This window comes from Stegodyphus dumicola, chromosome 12 (genome assembly GCF_044657685.1).
Source record: "Stegodyphus dumicola isolate Sdum_Otavi_A_Nest chromosome 12, ASM4465768v1".
In the NCBI taxonomy this organism is placed as follows: Eukaryota; Metazoa; Arthropoda; class Arachnida; order Araneae; family Eresidae; genus Stegodyphus; species Stegodyphus dumicola.
In genome coordinates, this window is record NC_140779.1 from 71608800 (window position 1) to 71629179 (window position 20380).

Consider the following 20380-nt stretch of genomic DNA (forward strand, 5'->3'; position numbering starts at 1 on the left):
AAAATTCCTTTTATGGTTTTTTGTGCACTTTTTTCAGGCTGAATAATTTCTTATTCCCGGAAAAATTGTATGGAAGATATTTCATCATTACGTAGGTCTAAATTTTCAAATCCATGGTAAACACAATAATAATAAAAACACAAGTGACCGTTATATATTTGAAATTTGCATTCTCGTTGCCAATTTTGAAAAGATATTCTTTTACTTTTAAAGAGTTCACACTATGACAAATTTAGAAGTAAACATTGGAGACTTCATATGGAGTAATCTCTTGGCGAATTCAGCAAACATTTGACGACGACTCTGGTCTTGATAACAGAATAGTACCCACTTTTGTCACATTACATTTATGACCATGATATATCCACAGGGATGCGACATTGTGATGTTGATGTGAATGCTGCATGGATGCTGCACACACATGCACACAGAACATACATGTGACAAGAAAATTTTCAGTCTCTCTCCACCAACTTTCAGAACCTTGATCTTATAATTCTTCTTTAATAGGTGGTATCCCTGTATGCTGACCTTGCTCAAGTCCCCATTACTTAATGATTCTGTGCTCTAATCCCTCCGATTCATTGTTAAATTTTTCAATAAAATTTTGGAAGTAAATTGTTTTTTATGCTAATAGTGTGTGATTTTAGTTATTCCTTTTTCAATAGAAATATATATAGTTTAAAGTGTGTTTTTTACTTCATGTGATACTAAGAAATCTTGGAACTATGTTCTGTAATGAATGCATACACATTCTACCATATCTAGCGTTATTAAGAGAAGCTGACTAATGAGTTTAGTACTGTGTTTTTTGTCTTAAGGATTTTCATGGCCTTTCTTTTAGTTCTGTTCCTCCATTCGCTCAAAATCTCATCACTGCTAAATTTTCAGGTAAGCACTAGTTATTGAATATTCAAGTGAATGATATCTGTAATAATACATAATAATAAAAGCATAATTTTAGAACAAGAAGATATAATAAATTGAAAATGAATTCAATTTTATTTGCATTAAGAAGACGGCAGAAGCAAGGGCATGAGCAAAAGTTTACTGTTGTTTTTTCCTTAAAAATTTTAATTTAGGAAAATAGAAATGTAATTATAGTATTAAATTTTTCTTCTTCTTCACTGGCTCAACAGCTCAGGATGTGCCCTGCCTTCTCCAGGCATCTCTGTTTTTGGCAACTTTTTCCAGTTTTTACCTTTTAGAATGTTTAGGTCACTTTCAATGTAATAGATCCATCTCAACAAGGGTCTACCCCAAGGTCTGCTTCCATGGGCTTTTCCAGAAAGCTTTTCTTACAATACTGATCTTCATGCATTCCGGCCAAATGACCACCCATTTAAGTCTCTGTAATTTGAAGAATTTTACTACATCGGGTTGTCTATAGATCTTCTCCACAATCCATTTACCCACACCAATTACCCAACACAAAATCCCTCTCTCAAAAAAAATCCCCAAAGCTTCCTCATCATGTGAAGTCAATGCCCAAGCTTCTGAAGCATAAGTGAGAACAGATCCTAAAACACTCTTGTAAAGAAGCAATTTAGTTCTTAACTTGAGAAAGCTGGATTTTAAATAGCTTTTCAGGCCATGAAAACATCTACTTGAAACAGAGATTCTTTTACATATTTCAGAAGTAATCTCATTTTTACAATTCATCTCCATTCCCAGATAAGTGAAACAGTAGACTTTTATAAATCTATAGCTATTAATTTCTAAATGACCAGCATATATTTTATTTTCGTTAACAGATAGGTTAAATCTTTTTGAATTTTTTTCCAGTGCCATGAATGCCTGAGTAAGAGCAGGAGCAGTACGGGCGACAATGGAAATATCATCTGAATAGGACAATAATTCAATAAATAGTCTTATTAAAAACACTTCCGCTAACTGATTCTAGAATCTCTAATATTTTTTCTATGTGCAATATTAATTAAGAGGCATATCAATGCATTCCACTATCTTACTCTATTCTTGACTTCAAGTTGTTCTGTAAGGTCACCTTGTAAACAAATTTGTATCTCATCTTGGTTTCCTTAACCCTTTCCGGCACGCTACCGGCTCTCCGATCTGTTTGGAAAATAGTTAAAAATCCGAAAAAAATAAACTAATATTATATCTAAAATTTGAAATTATAAACTATAAAATAAAAATGTCTACAACTTAAAACTATTAAACGTAATGTTAAGAAAACTTCTTTGAACCAAAGTGAAAGAGAAAAAGAGAACTGCTCTAGTGAAAAACCAAACAGCTAACTGATGAAATTATCCCTGACCTTTAGAAAATCACCCCAATTTCTTAGTTGATAACCAAACCTCCCCTCCACCCCCCCCAAAAAAAAAGAAAGAAAGAAAGAAGAAGAAAGAGACAACAGGAAATGAAACACAGATGTGGACCCACCTTTCTATGTTAATGAGCTGCAGAGAAACAAAGATAAAGCTGCCTCTCAGTGACCCAGACTCGCAGTGAGCCCAATCTGGGAACACTTCAGTTCGCCATCCGATTTTAGGCCAGATTTCAAGGTAAAAATTTAAAACTAATATAGAATAAGGAGATTAGCATGCAGCCAAAAAAAATAGCATAGAAATTTCCTTTCTATGTTATTCAAATAATTCTTTTTATACAGTAAAAAGAATCTGGAAGATTTCTTTGAAAAATGCGGGTCTTAAAAAACTAAACATGGCTAAAATATATGGACTGGTTTGTGTTGAGCTGCCATCTACTATAAATAAAGAATTGCATGAGTTCAGAGTAACGTATAGTAACCTTCAAATCCCTTTTTATTCAATTTTTCTGTGCATACAGAAGGAAATTTTTAGGTGTGCCTAGACCGGGCACACCCTGCCGCAAAGGGTTAAGAGCCAAAACCACTGGTGCAGCAAGTTTTTCTGGAATATTTATTTCATACATGACCTCAATGAGTAATCCCTATAATTGCAATCATAAGCAGTTTAGAAATTGATAAAAAGATTGAGTGTTTCGATTCCAAATTCTCTGTATTTTTCAAAAACCTGCCTTAGGTTAAAAATCTGCTCAAGAGACGATCTTTCCCTACTAAAGCCGCACTGATAATCACCGATCCCATTATCAACATAAGGTAAAAGTCAGTTGAAAGTATTTTATAGTTTATGCACAAACAACTAATTCCTATGTAATTACTACAATCAAGCACATCTCCCCTTTCGTATATCAAATAGATAGTACAGTATAAAGTCTTTAATCCGGACTCGTCCAGACTTTGGCGATTCCCAATTAAGTTTTTTTTCCGGATTATAGATAATCAATTTAAATCTTGTAAGATGGCATGCAGAAATTATACAATTAAAAATATGAAACTGTAATTTATGAAATAAAGAGCAGTTATGATCTAAAGGGTATCAAAATTTACAAAAAAAGCTTAATATTTATTTGTTTACTTATTAAACATTTCTTTCAATGTAAGTTGTTTAAGTTGCTTCATTTTTTGTGCTAATACTTTCTCTTTAATTCTATAAACAGACATAATTTCTTGTTCAGCTACAAACTTCCACTGCTCAAGTCCTGTAATTGTTGTGTCAAGAATATTGACTAACTTGTCAATCGAAATTTTTTCGTTTTCAATAAACTCTCTGTCACGTTCTTCACTATCAGAAGTGCGCATGGGTAAACACTTTACGCACATTAAAAGCACATGTGTAAACGCATTACACGCATGTGTAAATGCATTACGCGCATGCATAAGTTTATGGCTTTGAGGTCCGGATTATAGATCATTCCGGATAATGGACGTTCGGATTACGGACTTTGTACTGTACTGAGTTTCTATTCCATTGGGAGTATCTCATAATCCCAGATCAGTTGAATTAATAAAATTGAAATACATTTATTAGTTATCAGCGTGATAGCTATTAGTAATTTCTTCCACTCAGCTTAGAGAAGACGTTCAAGTTCCTTGACCATTATTGGATGCTTGTTGCACCCCTTAATTCAGTGATCCAACTAATCCCATAGGTTCTTGATAGGGTTCAGGTCTGGGCAGGCTAGTCAATTCAGTTAATCTCATTGTCACTATGCCAATCCACAGACCTCGCAACATAATAGCTGGTGTTGTCGTCCTGAAAATAACATGAGTCCAACCCATAAAAACTGTCAAAACGTAGGAAGAACGCTATCATCCAAAACAGTGCAGTCTACATTGGCATTAAGCTTACCATGAATCTGGACCAAAGGGCCTGGTCCATACCAGAAGAAACACTTCCAGGCCATAATTCCACCTTCAACGAAATTTACTGCATGCACAATACATTCAAGCAAGAGGTGTCCTCAAGGCAGAGGCCAAACCCAGAACCTGTCTTGCGAATGCGAAGAATCTTGATTCCTTGCTCCAGAGAATCAGTTTATACTGATTTACGGTCCACTGTCAAAGTGCTTTACATCACATTAACTGAGCACTGTAGCTGGACTCTATGATCAGAGGTTTATTGGCGGCAGCATGACCATACCACAGCTTGCTAGATATGCTCCTTCAGGATTGGCCATTTTGTAATACCTGATGATTACACATTTCTTGAAATCACATAGCTCTGCACTTCATCACATCTTGTATGCGACTAGCACCAATGTTGTTTCCTACATGATATTTAACAGCAGAGGGGCATGACGTATAATCAGGACTGCAGATACTGGCATTTGCATGGGTGCCAATACTTATTGGTAGATTGTGTATTTGGGAAATTTTTATTTATACTCATTATGAAAAAATAAAAATGCAAGTTTGACAAAAGTTGATTGGGATATCTGAAATTTCAAAATTTGCAATTTTTTATGTCACATTCAATTTGCATTGAGGTATCAGTTAACTAATTCAGAATAATTTGAGGAAATAAATTAAAATGAAGTGCAAAAGAAAATGCGTATAACTTAATAGGACAAATCATGCTATTACAAGTAAGTCCTGTAGCTTCCACATCATTTTTTTAAATTTTATTATTACAGAAGTTATAAATTTATGTAGATGAAAATGATATAATTTTTTGCCCATACAACAATATAAAATATGCCTTTTTTTCCCCCAAAAAAGTTAAGTAGTGGAATTACTTTTATTTTCATAAATGCAGCCAATTTCTATTTGAAATTAAATAAATATATAATTTAACTGCACAGATTCTAAAATGAAAGACATAAACTTGTTTTTATATTTAGTGCGTTAAAAGTATAATGTTAAAAAGAATCATATAATCTATTTCTCTTCAATTAAAATTAGACTAAGAAGATGTTTAGTCTAATCTTGGTCTAGTTTAATTCCCATTCAGTAATAAAATAATAAAATCAATTTTAAAATATGTGTTAATGCCTTTTTGGCACTTTCCTGTTTGAAACCATTTCTGATTTAATAAAGAAAATCAAATGAATACTTTAAAAAACTCCAGTTGTCAACCATCAGTGTCATACCATCAGATTTAAATACCTGAAACAAATCTCATAATTGCTTCTCCTAAATATTCTTATTTATGCAGCATCCCATCTCTAAAAAGTGCCTGACTCACCCAAAACAATTACGACTCTGAGATTTACAAATTCATCTACATTAAATTAATAGGTTTTTAAAGGTATGCATTTTAAAATATAATATTTTCATATTATTTAAATTAAAGCATAAAATTTAAATCATATAAAGAATAAAATTAATTTTGGATAACATAAAATAATAAATAATCTACATAACTAGAATTTTGGATATCTCTTTTCAGCTTAACTAGAAATGTTTCATATTTATGTTAAAAGAGAAGAACAACTTGATAGCGCATATCTCGTTACCTCATCTTTACCCTGGAATATATTTTCTGAATCTTCCCCTTTGCTCTGTAAAATCACATTAAAATAATTCCAAATGCCCAATTGCGGATAGCAAAGAAACTTCCTCGATTTTTTTCACACTTCTACAAAGTTTATGCATCTCTGGTATTTTTCTTGATGCTAAGTTTCATACTTGATAATAATTTTTAACTTTTGCTTTAATTACTGCATATCAGTTATTAATTCCATCACTCATGTCAGTACACAATAAGTGCTTACTCACTGTACGTTTTGATTAAAATATGGAACTTGAAGTTTGAAGGTTACAGTAAAGCATATATGCTCAGAAGTGAATTATACAAATATTCTGTAATTCAGCTTTGATGAAAGTAATTGTTTTATGAATTGGAATTATTAATTCATGCAAATTTGTTACGCTTTTGCATGAAAAAACTGTGTTGAATTTAAACTTTAACTGAAAAGAGAGCAGCAAAATGTATTTAGGAAATGCATAAATATTTAAAATAAGTGATTCATATTAATCAGCTAATGAAACAAATTATACAAAATTTTTACTTAATATGATTATTCAAATATACTGAATCTTTGCAGTGTAAGGAAGTTATTTTAAATTTATCATTTACATATTGCACAAAACTTTCTTTTCACCATCAACAGAACAGCTGGCCCACTGGGTAAAGTGCTTTTCAGCCTGCTGGATTCCACCAATGGAATTAAAAATAAATATAAATAAATAAAAAGCTTAGTACTGTGTACTAAGAGCTTAGTGCTGTGGCCTCCGGGAACTGGCCACACTAAATGAGGAACATTGAAAGAAGAACTAGAACTTGGAAAGAAGTTGCATGGTGGGGAATGTTGAGACTAAGGGGAATACTTTTTTGGGGTCTATGTAACTGTTAAACACCCAATTATAAAAATAAATTCTTTTAATAAATCAAAATATGTACATAGCATTAAAATAACATTAATCTCAGGGATGAATAAATTGTGTACACAAACTTGTAAAAAAGGAAGGAAAGAGTTATTTTTTGCAGTCGTGCAGAGATGAGATTCTTATTGCGCATGAGCAAAGGGGAGAACTCGAGGCACTGTAGAAATGTGGGAAGAAGGTAACCCCACATCATCTCCCTTCCTGGGAATAAAATGCGCTAAAAATATGAAAAAGAGCCACAATTAAACATCAGTTAAGCTAAGAGGTTCAGATACATTGTCTGGGACTAACTAAGCAGGTTTTACCCTGTTGATAGACACAGTGATATCGTCCTTTTTTAGAGATGGTAAAAGTTTTATCACTACGCTGAAGCACTTTGTAAGGAACAGTGTAAGGTGTATGCAATGAGGGTTTTACTGCATCTTACACACAGAAAAACATGAGAACATTTATTTAAGTCTTTGTACACAAAAATCTGTTTTTTTGGAGTGATTTGTAGTAGCAGCCGGTCGAAGATGTTCTATATGGTCATTTAGTTTTTGTAGCAAGTCATTCATTCTTCAGATTGTTGCTTGCAGAAGGCATAAAGAATTGTCCTGGAAGATGTAAAGTTTGACCATACACAAGTTTGGCTCAAGAGCAGTAAAATTTCTTTTTTAAAGCAGTCTGAAGTCCTAAAAGAAATGAAGGTAATGCAATCGTCCAGTGTACAGATGTATGACACATTATAGACTGTTTAAGCCATCTATGCCATCTTTCAATGATTCCGTTGGCTTGTGGGTGGTATGTGGTGGTATGAGAAAGGCGAATACCAAAGTTTTTAGCTAGTTCTCGAAAGAGTTCACTTTGAAATTGACTACTATGATCGCCAAACATTTTTGGCGAGAAACTCCATGGTGCCACATCACTATCTCAATTTTTTTTTCTACATTTCGAATTTAAAGCTTAAAATGTCTCCATAAACGCAGTTTTTGCACATGCAAAATCCACTCTTTGACCACACAATTTAAGCTAAAAGTCCGAAAAAAAAAAAAATTTAAATAGCAAAAACGTAAAGTTTCTAACCAAAATTATTTGACAAGAGTCCATGTACACAGCAATATGTTTTAACTTAAAAAAAATCTACGAATTGCACAATTTTGGCAACAAACGAATCTATGAACTACGCACACCTCACTTTAATAAATTAACATAACAACAATAAATTTCAAAGAATACCATATACATAGCATCCTGTTTAAACTTTAAAAAAAATCTATGAATTGCACAATTTAGGCAACAATCGAATCTACGAACTACGCACACATCGCTTTAATAAATTAACATAACAGCAATAAATTTCAAAGAATACCATGTACATAGCGTTCTGTTTCAACTTTAAAAAACATCTACGAATTGCACAATCTAGACGCTACACACTAATCAACAAAATAAACTAAAATAACTAAAATAATTTTTAAACAATTCAAAAAATCAACAATAATGACAGAAATTCATACTAACAAAACAATGAACATAACATTCTACAAAATAAGAACAAGAATAAAATAAAATGCACTTACCATGAATTAATGCTTTTTCGAACAGCAAAAACATCAATTCCATACTGCCTTTAGTATGCCGCCACGTAATCACTATCGTATTTATATAATAGCCAGACATACTATCCAGAAAATTCATACTCTGTTCACAAATAAATAAAATAACAAATAATCACAAATCCCTACTTCTATCATGCACAGCGACTAAAAATACTCTCCCCAGACCCTCTTTCCACACCTCCAAATACCCACTGCCTCTCAACAGGATGGCCACGATGATATTTCATTTTGCCGAACTTCAATTCAACAACTTCAACGATTTTATCTTTCTCCCTATCTTCTCAGACACAGAACATGATGCGAACTAACGAGCTCCAGCGAAAGATTTTTCAATGTCAACAGGGTTGCCATACAACACGCAATCATGCCAAAAACAAGCGCAGAACACATATCGCCACATTTGGTGAAATTAGGGTGTATATCAGAGTTGTACCACTTCTTCGATATGAAGCACAAGTTCATCGAGGGATGATGAAGTAAATAAAATATCATCTACATATATGAAACAGAAATTTAAATCTGATAGAATTTGATCCAGTAATCTTTGCATGGTTAGCACAGCATTACGTAAACTAAATGTCATGTAGTTAAACTCAAATAATCCGAAAGAAGTAACTATTGCCATTTTTGGTATATCCTCTTCATTCACTGGTACCAGGTGATATGCCTTCTTAAGGTCTGATGTTGAAAAAAGAATTTTATTGCTCAAATTGGATGTAAGACCATGCAGATGTCTAACTGGATAATTATCTGGAATAGAGATTGAATTTAATTTACGATAGTGCCCGCAAAGCCGCCAAGACCCATCCCATTTTTTACCATGTGCAGAGGACTACTCCAGCAGCTTTTAGAAGGGCTACAAATGCCTTTTTTTGCACTAAACAAGTGAATTCTGCTTTTGCGACAACTAATTTGTCAGGCACTACGTGCCTAGCCTTAGCTGCTACTGGAAAACCTTTAGTTTCGATTACCGTGTGTAATACCAAGAGTATTCTTATTCAAAGGCTCTTTTAAAACATCTTGAAACAGAGAATCATATTTTTAAAGCAAATCATTAAATACATGTAATGGTTGTAAAACTGTAATTTTGGGTACAGTATCTCGGGATATCTTACCATCCGATTCAATGTTAGTCTTGCTGTCAATTATTTTTTTAGATTTCAAATTAACAATAATGCCATAATTATTTAAAAAGTCTGCGCCCAAAATTGGTCGTGAAATATTAGCAATAGTAAAAGTCCATGGAAAAATTCGGCATAGACCTATGTCTAAATTGACTAAATGTTTTTTTTCCATATACATCCATTTTGGTACCATTTGCTGCAATTAAATTGAGCAATGATGTTTGTTTACATCGGTCTTGTAGAGTAGGAGGCAAAACAGATAATTCAGCTCCTGTGTCAACCAAAAAATGTGTTCTTAAAGATTTTTCATATACATATTTTGGCCTATGGCGTTCGTCTGAGTAAAATACTTTGAGTAAAAAAAATAAACTGCAATAAGTAAAGTATTTTCAATAATAAAAATAAAGACTGCAATAAATCTTTATTTGCTTTCTTTTTAATACAAGAACTTTTTGTTATTTGAGAAGACTGATCTTTATGTGTTTCAAACATCGCAAAGCAGCTCTAGATTTTTCCTTGTGTTTTGATAAAATTTGTATTCTCTCTGACTTTTCAAATCAGTGAGAAGCTCTACAAAACAGCTTAAATGCTATACAGTTGAAAGTCATTAATTCGGACACCCATAACTCGGAATAATCTATAATTCGGACATCAAAGCTACAAACTTTCTGCCATGCGTCGCATTGACGCATGCACATAAGACCTTTACAGCTGCAAATATGCGTGTGCGAATAATACGTTTACGCATGCGCGTTTAATGTGTAATGGATGGTATAAGCTAAGCTAAAATTATCTAATTCAGTTAATGTTGCAGATTGCGTTGTTCCTTAATCTTCAAATTGGATCCGGCTTATTATTTTTTGCAGACTGTTAGAGCACTTTTATAAAAGTAAGCTTGAACTTTCGATTATGTCAAATAGAATTTCCGATATATACAGTCAAAAGTCGTTAATCCGGACTCGTCGGGACTTCGGCGATTCCGGATTATAGATCATCAGTTTAAATCTCGTAAGATGGCATGCAGAAATTCTAAAATTAAAAATATGAAACCGTAATTTATGAAATAAAGAACAATTATGATCTAAAGGGGTATCAAAATTTACAAAAAAAAAAAAAGCTTAATATTTATTTGTTTACTTTATTAAACATTTTTCTCAATGTAAGTTGTTTAAGTTGCTTCCTTTTATGTGATAATACTTTCTCTTTAATTCTATAAAAAGACATAACTTCTTGTTCAGTTACAAAGCTCCGCTGTTCAAGTCCCGTTAATTGCTGTGCCGAGAATACCGACTAACTTGTCAATCGAAATTTTTTTGTTTTCACTAACCTCTCTGTCACATTCTTCATGTCTTTATCCATTTTTTGCAGCAATTCCACTTTTTGTTTGTTGGACATCGAAACATACTTTCGTTTTGTAGATCCTTTGGAAGTTCCAGCATTGGAAATTCTATTTGACATAATCGAAAGTTCAAGTTTACTTTTATAAAATTGCTCTTACAGTCTGCAAAAAATAATAAGCGGGATCCAATTCAAAGATTAAGGAACAACGCAATCATTAACATTTACTGAAATAGATAATTAGATAATTTTAGCTTACACAGTCCGTTATACATTAAACGTGCAGGTGAAAACGTATTCTGCACTTGCGCACATGCATATGCGCAGTAGTCAAGGTCTTACGCACACGTGTAAAACGCCTGTGCGCATGTGCCAACGCCGCGCATGTGCACAAAGTTTTTAGCTTTGAAGTCCGGATTACAGATCATTCTGGATTATGGGTGTCCGAATTAACGACTTTTGACTGTATTTACTAATATGTAAAGGATCTACAAAGCGAAAGTATGTTTTGAAGTCCATTAAACAAAAAGTAGAATTGCTGCAAAAAATGGATAAAGGCATATCCTTTGTTTCTCTAACCATTCCGAAATCTGTTTATCAATTTCACGCTGCTCTGCATGGGGGTGGGGGGGAATGTCGCGGCGCGCAATGAATTGGAAGTTGATCTGTCAGCACTATCCTTATATTCAGGGCAGATGTTTTTATTTTATTTGGCTTATAATTCCTTACTAAATGTAGTATTTCATCTCGATGTACTCCGTCTTTGTTATGATTTAAATCAAATTCTTCGTCATTATAATTCGCTTCCGATAGTGAAGAAAGTGACACAGAGGTTATTGAAAACGAAAAAATTTCGATTGACAAGTTAGTCGGTATCCTCGACACAGTAATTATAGGACTTGAACAGCGGAACTTTGTAAGTGAAGAAGAAATTATGTCTGTTTATAGAATTCAAGAGAAAGTATTAGAACAAAAAACGAAGCAACATAAACAACTTACATTGAAAGAAATGTTTAATAAAGTAAACAAATAAATATTAAGCTTTTTTTTTTTTTTTTTTTTTTTTTTGTAAATTTTGATACCCTTTAGATCATAATTGCTCTTTATTTCATAAATTACGGTTTCATATTTTTAATTTTATAATTTCTGCATGCCATCTTACCAGATTTAAACTGATGATCTATAATCCGGAAAAATTGATAATCCGGAATCGCCGAAGTTCTGACGAGTCCGGATTAACGACTTTTGACTATAAAAATTATGAATGTGAACTGCATGGATTTCTATTATACAGGTAAAAGATGATACGTTTCAAAACATTACAACATACCTTCAAAGGATACTAGTACCAAAAGAGGCTGTCAGTATTAAAGAGAGAAACACCCGTAATCTTGCAATAAATAGTGAATTTAGCAGAGGGCATACATAATGAGAAATTACAGTCTGTGTCCAACTATACAATGCAGCAGATCCAAATGCAATTAAAGCACCAGTCATATGAACAATTATAACTGAAGTTTCCTGCAAAAACAATATTAATATTTTTTTTTTCAAAACTATTTTCCTCAATTTTTTTTAATGAATTACTGTTAATGTAAATTATATAATGTAGTATATTTCATTTTACTGTTGAAATCTGCTTTCAGATCTCAAAATTTTTAGAGAATGAAATAAACACAAATAAATTTAATAGGTATTATTTGATTTTCACAGCTGCTGTGATAAACCACCAATTATGTAACAAACAGTACTCTCATGAATTTTGCGAACCATGTGATATTGTTATTCTTTTCAATTTTAACATCATACAAAAACTGCCACCAAATTATTAAAAAAATGGTGCTTTAAATTTTTATTTGCTGAATTTGATGAAACATTTGATATTATAACAGTTTTTTACAGTTTAAACACTGTAAAAAAATATTGCCAACTTATGTAAAAATGGTACTTTCGACTTCTGCTTACCAAATTTGACAAATTGTGTGTTATCGTAACAGTTTTTCTTCAATTTAAATATAGTAAAATAATGTTGACAATTTTTAATTTACTGAGGAGTAAGAAAGATGGCTTATCTTTTCCCCAGGAAAAAATACATTACCTCACAAATTAAAATGCCTAAATGACTACAGAATGAAACTATACATAAAACAAAAGTAGGTAGAGGTGAAAAACCGTAAAAAAAATAATAAATAAAATAAAGTTATAAATTTAAAAAAGTCTGAATGTTTTCAGATTTTACATTACGCCCAAAGGTTCGTTTCTTTAACATTTTGTGTTGTTACCTTTATTGATTAAATATCATGTTCTTCGCACTTAAACCATAAAAAAGTTCAACAGCAATATTGCAAAATAATTTTAAAATGAGCATATCTTCAGAATTTTTGATTGAGCACATGAGACACTCTCTCATGTGCTGGAGATAAAACTGTTTTTTTCCGTACAATGTTACCACAGCTCGCTTTAAAATCATTTTGTTAATAAAAAATTATTAAAGTGTTATAAAATATTAAATTGATAAGAAAACAAATTCCAAATTCATGCTTCCAGATGCCCATATTCAGTAAAAGATTACGTTATTCAAATTTGATGGCTCTAGGTATCATTGTTTTATCACAATGCAAGAAACATATATACATTTATGCAGATTCTTTATTATTTAATTTCTTTAAATATAACACAGGGCAATATTATTTGGTAGCAACAATTTGAAAAATGATTCACCATTTATAGTGAATCGACACAAAATGCCAAAATGAAATTAATAGCTCTTCTGGGCTAACGCCCTTTGGGCTAAAAAAAATTTCAATCTGATAACTGGTTTGTGGGTCTTGGAATACTATTACTTACAGTGCTGCGTTTCATCTACTCTTAGGCAGAGGAACTACCATTGCTTAAGTGGTACGATAAACAGTTCAGCATCTGCCAAAACTGCATGACTAACAGGAAAAATTTTATGAGTGAGATTTGTTAAAGACATTTACTTCAACAACCTAAAGGACAAAGAGGTGACCCTGGTAAAATAGTCAAAATTGATGAAAGCTTTCCTGTGCAATGAAAATGTGGATATTTGGTGGGTTATGCTGTGAAAGCGCGGCGAAGGCTTTCTTGTTCAGGTTAAAAATTGAGAAGCAAGTACACTGATATCAGCGACTGTAGATCACATAGTGGAAGAATCAATAATATCTTCAGATTACTGGTAAGCTTATAAAACATATGAGCTGAATTCTGAATCATACATTTAATTTCGTTGATCCAACAATGGGTGCTCGCACCCAAAATGTGAAAGCTATGTTAAATGGCGAAACAAAAAGCAAAGGGGTTGAACAGGCTGGCTACATGGTTGGTTTTCATGGTCTTCCCCATGTGTATTGTGAATATGTGCCAATTCCCCATAGAAAGTTTTTTGCAAAATGTATACCTCTCCTCAGGCAGATCATTTTTGTGTGCTTTGCCAAATTCAAATAACCTAACTTTGCCCAATCATTACCCTAAAATTCTTCTGAATTCTCACATTTTTTTATGCTGCTGGAGTTGTATCTTTCTGAATTGTACCCTTTTAGAAAGAGAAGCTTTTTGAGGCCATATTACAAGCAAGTGCAAAGATACAGCAGCTATAACATATATGCATGTAGTTTAAACTTGACGATAACTGTGGCACCATTTTGATAACAGGGGCTGTGAAAATCAAGTCATACCATTTAAAATCATAAAATACTTTAAAATTACAATCTTATGTTACTGTTTTTATTACCTGAAAGTTTGCCAGAATGCTCACTCCAAGACATCCAAACCATCCAATTGCAAGTGAAATTCTATTCAACTTTAAAACTACAGTAAATTCTGATGACAAAAAATCTCGATAATGCTGCTCCACATGTTTATATCTCAAATACATGAAAGCTGCCACTAGGTTAAAGAATAATTATTACTAATAACTAAAACTTAAATATATCTCAAAATAATGTATTGGCAGTAAGTCCATTCTTTATTACAACATATAATTTAAGCATATATATACAACTCCCCAACAGAGAATCACTTCAGTGACTTTTAAAATTAAGAATATTAACCAAAGCAAATATACACTACCTGACTCAGAAAATGCAACACTATGAAAGATTGGTTAGAATGTAATGTTAATTGATACAGAGACACAGCATGCTCAAGTGATGTTATTTATAGAAAGATAAATTTACACAGTACTGAAATATACAGGGAATCAGTACGATGTATGACCACCTCTTGCAGTGATGCAAGCTACAACTCTACAAGGTATAGATTCAATTAGTTTGCAAATAGTGTCCTGAGGGATGGAAGCCCATATGCCCTAAACCCTCCCATGAAGTTTGCCCAGCTGGGGCAGAGCAGAAAAATGATGACCAATCATGTCCCAAATATGCTTGATTGGCAAAAGATCAGGAGACATCGAAGGCCAAGGAAGCAATGGGACATGCTTCAAGGCTTGTCGGCTAATGAATGCCATTTGCAGTGCCACGTTGTCCTGCTGAAAAATACCATTTTACAGCCACTGAAAGTAAGGCACAACCACATCAACGTATTGTTGTGCTTCCAGTGTGCTTCTGATGAATAACAGAGCTGACCTACTATCATGACCGACGGCTCATCAAAGGATTATGGCATGCTGATGAGTGGGGTGGCATTCAGCAATAGTAGTCAGATTGGCACCTCTTCAGTGCCTCCAGACTCTTAACTCGTGACTATAATCAGACAAACAAAATTCAGACTCACCGCTGAATACCATATTTTGTCCTTCAGATGTCCTACTGCCTTGTTTATGACTCCACAACAGTCTTTCGTGTCGATGGTTTGGCATTAATGGCAATCTTTGCAAAGAATGGTTTGTGTGCAAGCCGCTTTCCATCAAACATCTGAAAACTGTTCTCCCAGTTATTGGGGTATTCAAAAGCTCCCTGCACATTCTGCAAAATGTCCTCTAACGTGGGGCTGCCACCACTTCTTTTCATACGCGTTGATCTGTGTGTTCAGTAGTACGTCTAGATGGACCTGGTTTTCATAACTACTTACATTTCCTTCATTGATCCATCTAGACTAAATTCTATGGGAGATTATTTGTTATTTTATTTGAGTGAATATATCTACATGCATTTCAGCAACAATGCAAGTGGAAGACCACCAGCTGTACAAAAGCCTACAATCCGAGTATGTAAAACTGTCCATTTGCTGGAACTGCCTAAGGCATCTCGTCATTTACACATCTTCTAGAATGTTGAAATTCTCAAAATTCTGGATTCCCTAAGCAGTAGATAGTAGCGACTGTTGGTTTGTTAGCCATTTCCTTCTGTTTTATCTTCTGCTATAATCACATGACCAACTTGCATCTTATATCATCTGCATGATTTTTTCTATTACGTACTCACCAAAATTTGCAAATTTGTTTATTCAGCCAAATGTTCATGGTGTTGCATTTTCAGGTACAACTCTGATATATGCCCTAATTTCACCAAATGTGGCGATATGTGTTCTGCGCTGGTTTTTGGCACGATTGCGTGTTGTATGGCAACCCTGTTGACGTTGAAAAATCTTTCGCTGGAGTTCGTTGGTTCCCGTCATGCTTTGTGTCTGAGAAGCTAGGGGGGAAAGATTTAATGGTGAAAGTTGTTGAATTTTAAAGTTCGGCATAAGGAAATATAGTCGTGTTGATCGCCATCCTGTTGAGGGGCAATGGGTATTTGGAGGTGTGGAAAGAAGGTATGGGAGATTATTTTTAGTCGTATTCATGATAGAAGTAGGGATTTGTGATTATTTGTTATTTTATGTATTTGTGAACCATAGTATGAATTTTCTGGATAGTGTGTCTGGCTGTCATATAAATACGTTAGTGATTACATGGCGGCATGTTAAAGGTGGTATGAAATTGGTATTTCTGCTGTTCGAAAAAGCATTAATGGTAAGTGCATTTTTTTTATTCTTGTTCTTATTTTGTAGAATGTTATGTACATTGTTTTTTTAGTATGAATTTCTGTCGTTATTGTTTTTTTTTTTTTTTTTTTTTTTTATTGTTTGAAATTTATTTTAGTTATTTTGTTGATTAGTGCGTACCGTCTAAACTGTGCAATTCGTAGATGTTTTTTAAAGTTGAAACAGAACGATGTGTACATGGTATTCCTTGAAATTTATTGTTGTTATGTTAATTTATTAAAGTGAGGTGCGCGTAGTTCGTAAATTCATTTGTTGTCTAAATTGTGCAATTCGTAGATTTTTTTTAAGTTGAAACAGGATGCTGTGTACATGGTATTCTTTGAAATTTATTGTTATGTTAATTTATTAAAGTGAGTTGTGCGTAGTTCGTAGATTCGTTTGTTGCCTAAATTGTGCAATTCGTAGATGTTTTTTTAAGTTAAAACATATTGCTGTGTACATGGACTCTTGTCAAATAATTTTGGTTAGAAACTTCACGGTTTTGCTATCTAAATTTTTTGTTTTTGTTTCAGATTTTTAGCTTAAATTATATGTTCAAAACGTGGTTTTTACTTTCGCAAAAACAGTGTTTTTAGAGACATTTTAAGCTTAAAGTTTGAAATGTAGACAAAAAATTTAGATGGCAATATGGCAGCGTGGAGTTTCTTGCCAAAAATATTTGGCGAGAAATTTGGCGCCTTGAGGGCGTATATCAGAGTAGTTCCCATTTTCTATCTCGGGCAATGCAACAGTAATGTAAATGTAAAAAAATAATAAAAATAAAATTCACATTAATGCACTATAATTCACCACGAAGATAATGAGCACACATATAATCAAATTAAGAAAATATTACTGCAAGGTAATATTAAAGGAGAGAAGATGTAATAAAGAGAAAAATATGATAAGTTAATAATAAATAAAAATGAATGGGATAGAGAGGGAGCAGACACCATAGAATGATGAAATATACAAGTTGCATCTGAAATTTTAAAATACATGATCATTCATAAAACAGTAAATGAAAATACAGAAAGGGTTAATCGAAATTACAGTAAAATTTAAGGCCTAAGACTACGTTATAATGCATACCGAATCCCATAATTTAAATGCAATTCCAAAATTAAAATATAATTAACACTCTCAGCATTACAGGCAGAAAATTCCATACAGAAGGGTGGCTTTCAAAATCACTACACGTGGAAATTTCTGCCAGCTCTTAATGTATCCGATTTTAGGTAAGATATATATTGGGAAAATAGAAATCAAAGTACAAAGTGAAAGCATGGATGACACACGCGTTAATGAATGATTGGATTAAAATAATTTTATACCCATGGCTCGGCAACTACCGGACGACGCAAAAATTGTTTTGATTTTAGATGATTGTTCAGTTCATACTTCATATAGTTTTAATGACAGATAATGTATTCCTATTATTCTTTCCTCCAAATTTTACATCCATCATTCTGCCTATGGATATTGGAATAGTGCACACACTGAAATGCAAATATGAAATGCAATGTTAAAAAGATCGTGGGAGGATGTGTCTTCAGTTACTTTAAAAAATTCTTGGCATAATTTATGGCCAGCTACCATATTTCATGGTGAGGATAATGAAGATGATAGCTGCGAATTTCAAGGTTTTCGGATATTGCACACTTAAAGTGAAATTTTCCAGTTACTGGATTTTGTAAAGCAATGTGGAGAAGCGGTAATAAATGAAGATGATATAACAGAAGTTTTTCATTGCGATGACAATGCCTCAATCATCAATCAATTAATGGACAGCAAAATCGGTAGTATGGTTCTAGATCCAGAAAATATTGCTATTGATAGTGGTAACAGAGAGGTTATTGAAAATGAAAAAATTTCGATTGACAAGTTAGTTGGAATTCTCAACACAGCAATTACAGGACTTGAACAGTGAAACTTTGTAACTGAACAAGAAATTATGTATACTTATAGAATTAAACAAAAAGTATTAGCACAAAAAAAAAAAAAAAAAAAAAAAAAAATGAAGCAACTTATACAATTTACATTGAAAAAAATGTTTAATAAAGTAAACAAATAAATACTAAGCCTTTTTTTTTTTTTGTTAATTTTGATACCCTTTTAGAACATAAATGATTCATTATTTCATAAATCATGATTTAACATTTTTAATTTCATAATTTCTGCATGCCATCTTACTAAATTTAAATTGATGATCTAATATCCGGAAAAATCCAAAATTCAGAATCGCCGAAGTCTGAGTCCAGATCTCGACTTTGTATTGCATATATTTTTTAAATATTCACTATTAAAAAAAAGTACAATGGTCATAGTTATGATTCTGACAAGCATAAAATTATATTCATGCTTTGATATTGCTAAATCATGTAAAATGCATATAAATTACATATACAAATCTTACAGTGTAATACAAACAATTAGTATCTGTGCATTAGCAGGCACAAAATAATTCAACAGCATTTAAGAACAAAAGATATAATGAGCTTGCAGATGTGATTTTTCTGTACTTTCTGATTATCAGCACCCCCCCCCATCAAAGTTGCGAATTTATTCCAATTTTGGACAACATTCACAAATTTGTTGGTGACTAATTTTTTGCCAAGCTAATCTGCAAAAGGCAGCAGTCCATTTGAAAATGACAGTATATTTAGAATTCCACACAAAAGTAGACAAACAAAATTAAAAAAGCAAGAAACACTGGTAACAAAATAATTACCTTTTTCCCAAGATATTTGTTTTCATTTAGACAGCAATCTGTTTTTAAAAAAATTAGAGAATTGTACAAACCGACTTTGAACACCAATTAAAACTGACATATGCTCGGGCTGCAACATAAATACTTTTTGCCAATATCGTGGGTTACCACATAACTATTTTGATGCTATATTGCTTTGCCTCGTGAATATTTTTTCATGGAGGATAAACTACTGCTTTTTCTTATCACCAAACAGAGTTGAAAACAGCATTCCCTTTTCTTGTATGTAATATGTAAGTTCTGCTGCAGGAAACAGTAAAAATCCCATAACTTTATGCCTAAAATTTGGGTATTTGTTAGTTACAGCAGCAATGTGCACACTGAAGCCCAAATTTTGAATTTGCTTCATTTATTTATTTGATATTCTCTATGAATTTTATATTAAAAAGATTCATGAAATTAATGCATGTGATATTTCCACATGCCTTTTGTTATAATGATGCACATGTCTTTTTATGTCATCCAGCATAAGAAATTTAAATTTGAAAATTGCATAGATAAAAGTCTGAAGTTAAAAAAAAAAAAAAAGAAAGACAAAAGAAAGAAAGATGGCTGTGCCTTTCAGTAAATAAAATCTTCTTCAATGGCCAGACAGCCCAAGCAAATAAAATACTCATTATGAAATCAATTATGAATAGAATTCATTGTTAATAGCAAAGGCATTTTATTTTTGTAAATGTTATTTTTAATTTGGAAATTAAAAAATACTCATTACGTCCTCGATGGCATCAGCACCGAGAGGTGAGCCTTCGTGGATGCAGAGGCCTGCGTTTTAATTTTTATTATTATGTGTCTAGACGCCTAGCAATGGCATGGGGGTTGAGCTGGTCGGAGACATGCCATGAAAGTTTTCAATTGTAAACTTCACCTTGAGAAG

At 32.8% G+C, this 20380-nt stretch overlaps 1 protein-coding gene across 3 annotated transcripts in view; it reads right to left on the reverse strand.

Annotated features, from left to right (window-relative positions):
- The window catches only part of LOC118182157 (DNA damage-regulated autophagy modulator protein 2-like), a 56522-nt gene that overhangs the window by 28508 nt on the left and 7634 nt on the right, over positions 1 to 20380 (reverse strand). For all 3 annotated transcript variants that reach the window (XM_035351473.2, XM_035351474.2, XM_035351475.2), the window contains exons 4-5: positions 14545 to 14699; positions 12137 to 12314 (exon numbers count right to left, since the gene is read on the reverse strand). In XM_035351473.2, coding sequence (XP_035207364.1) covers positions 12137 to 12314; positions 14545 to 14699 — 333 coding nt within the window. The remainder of the gene's footprint in view (positions 1 to 12136; positions 12315 to 14544; positions 14700 to 20380) is intronic.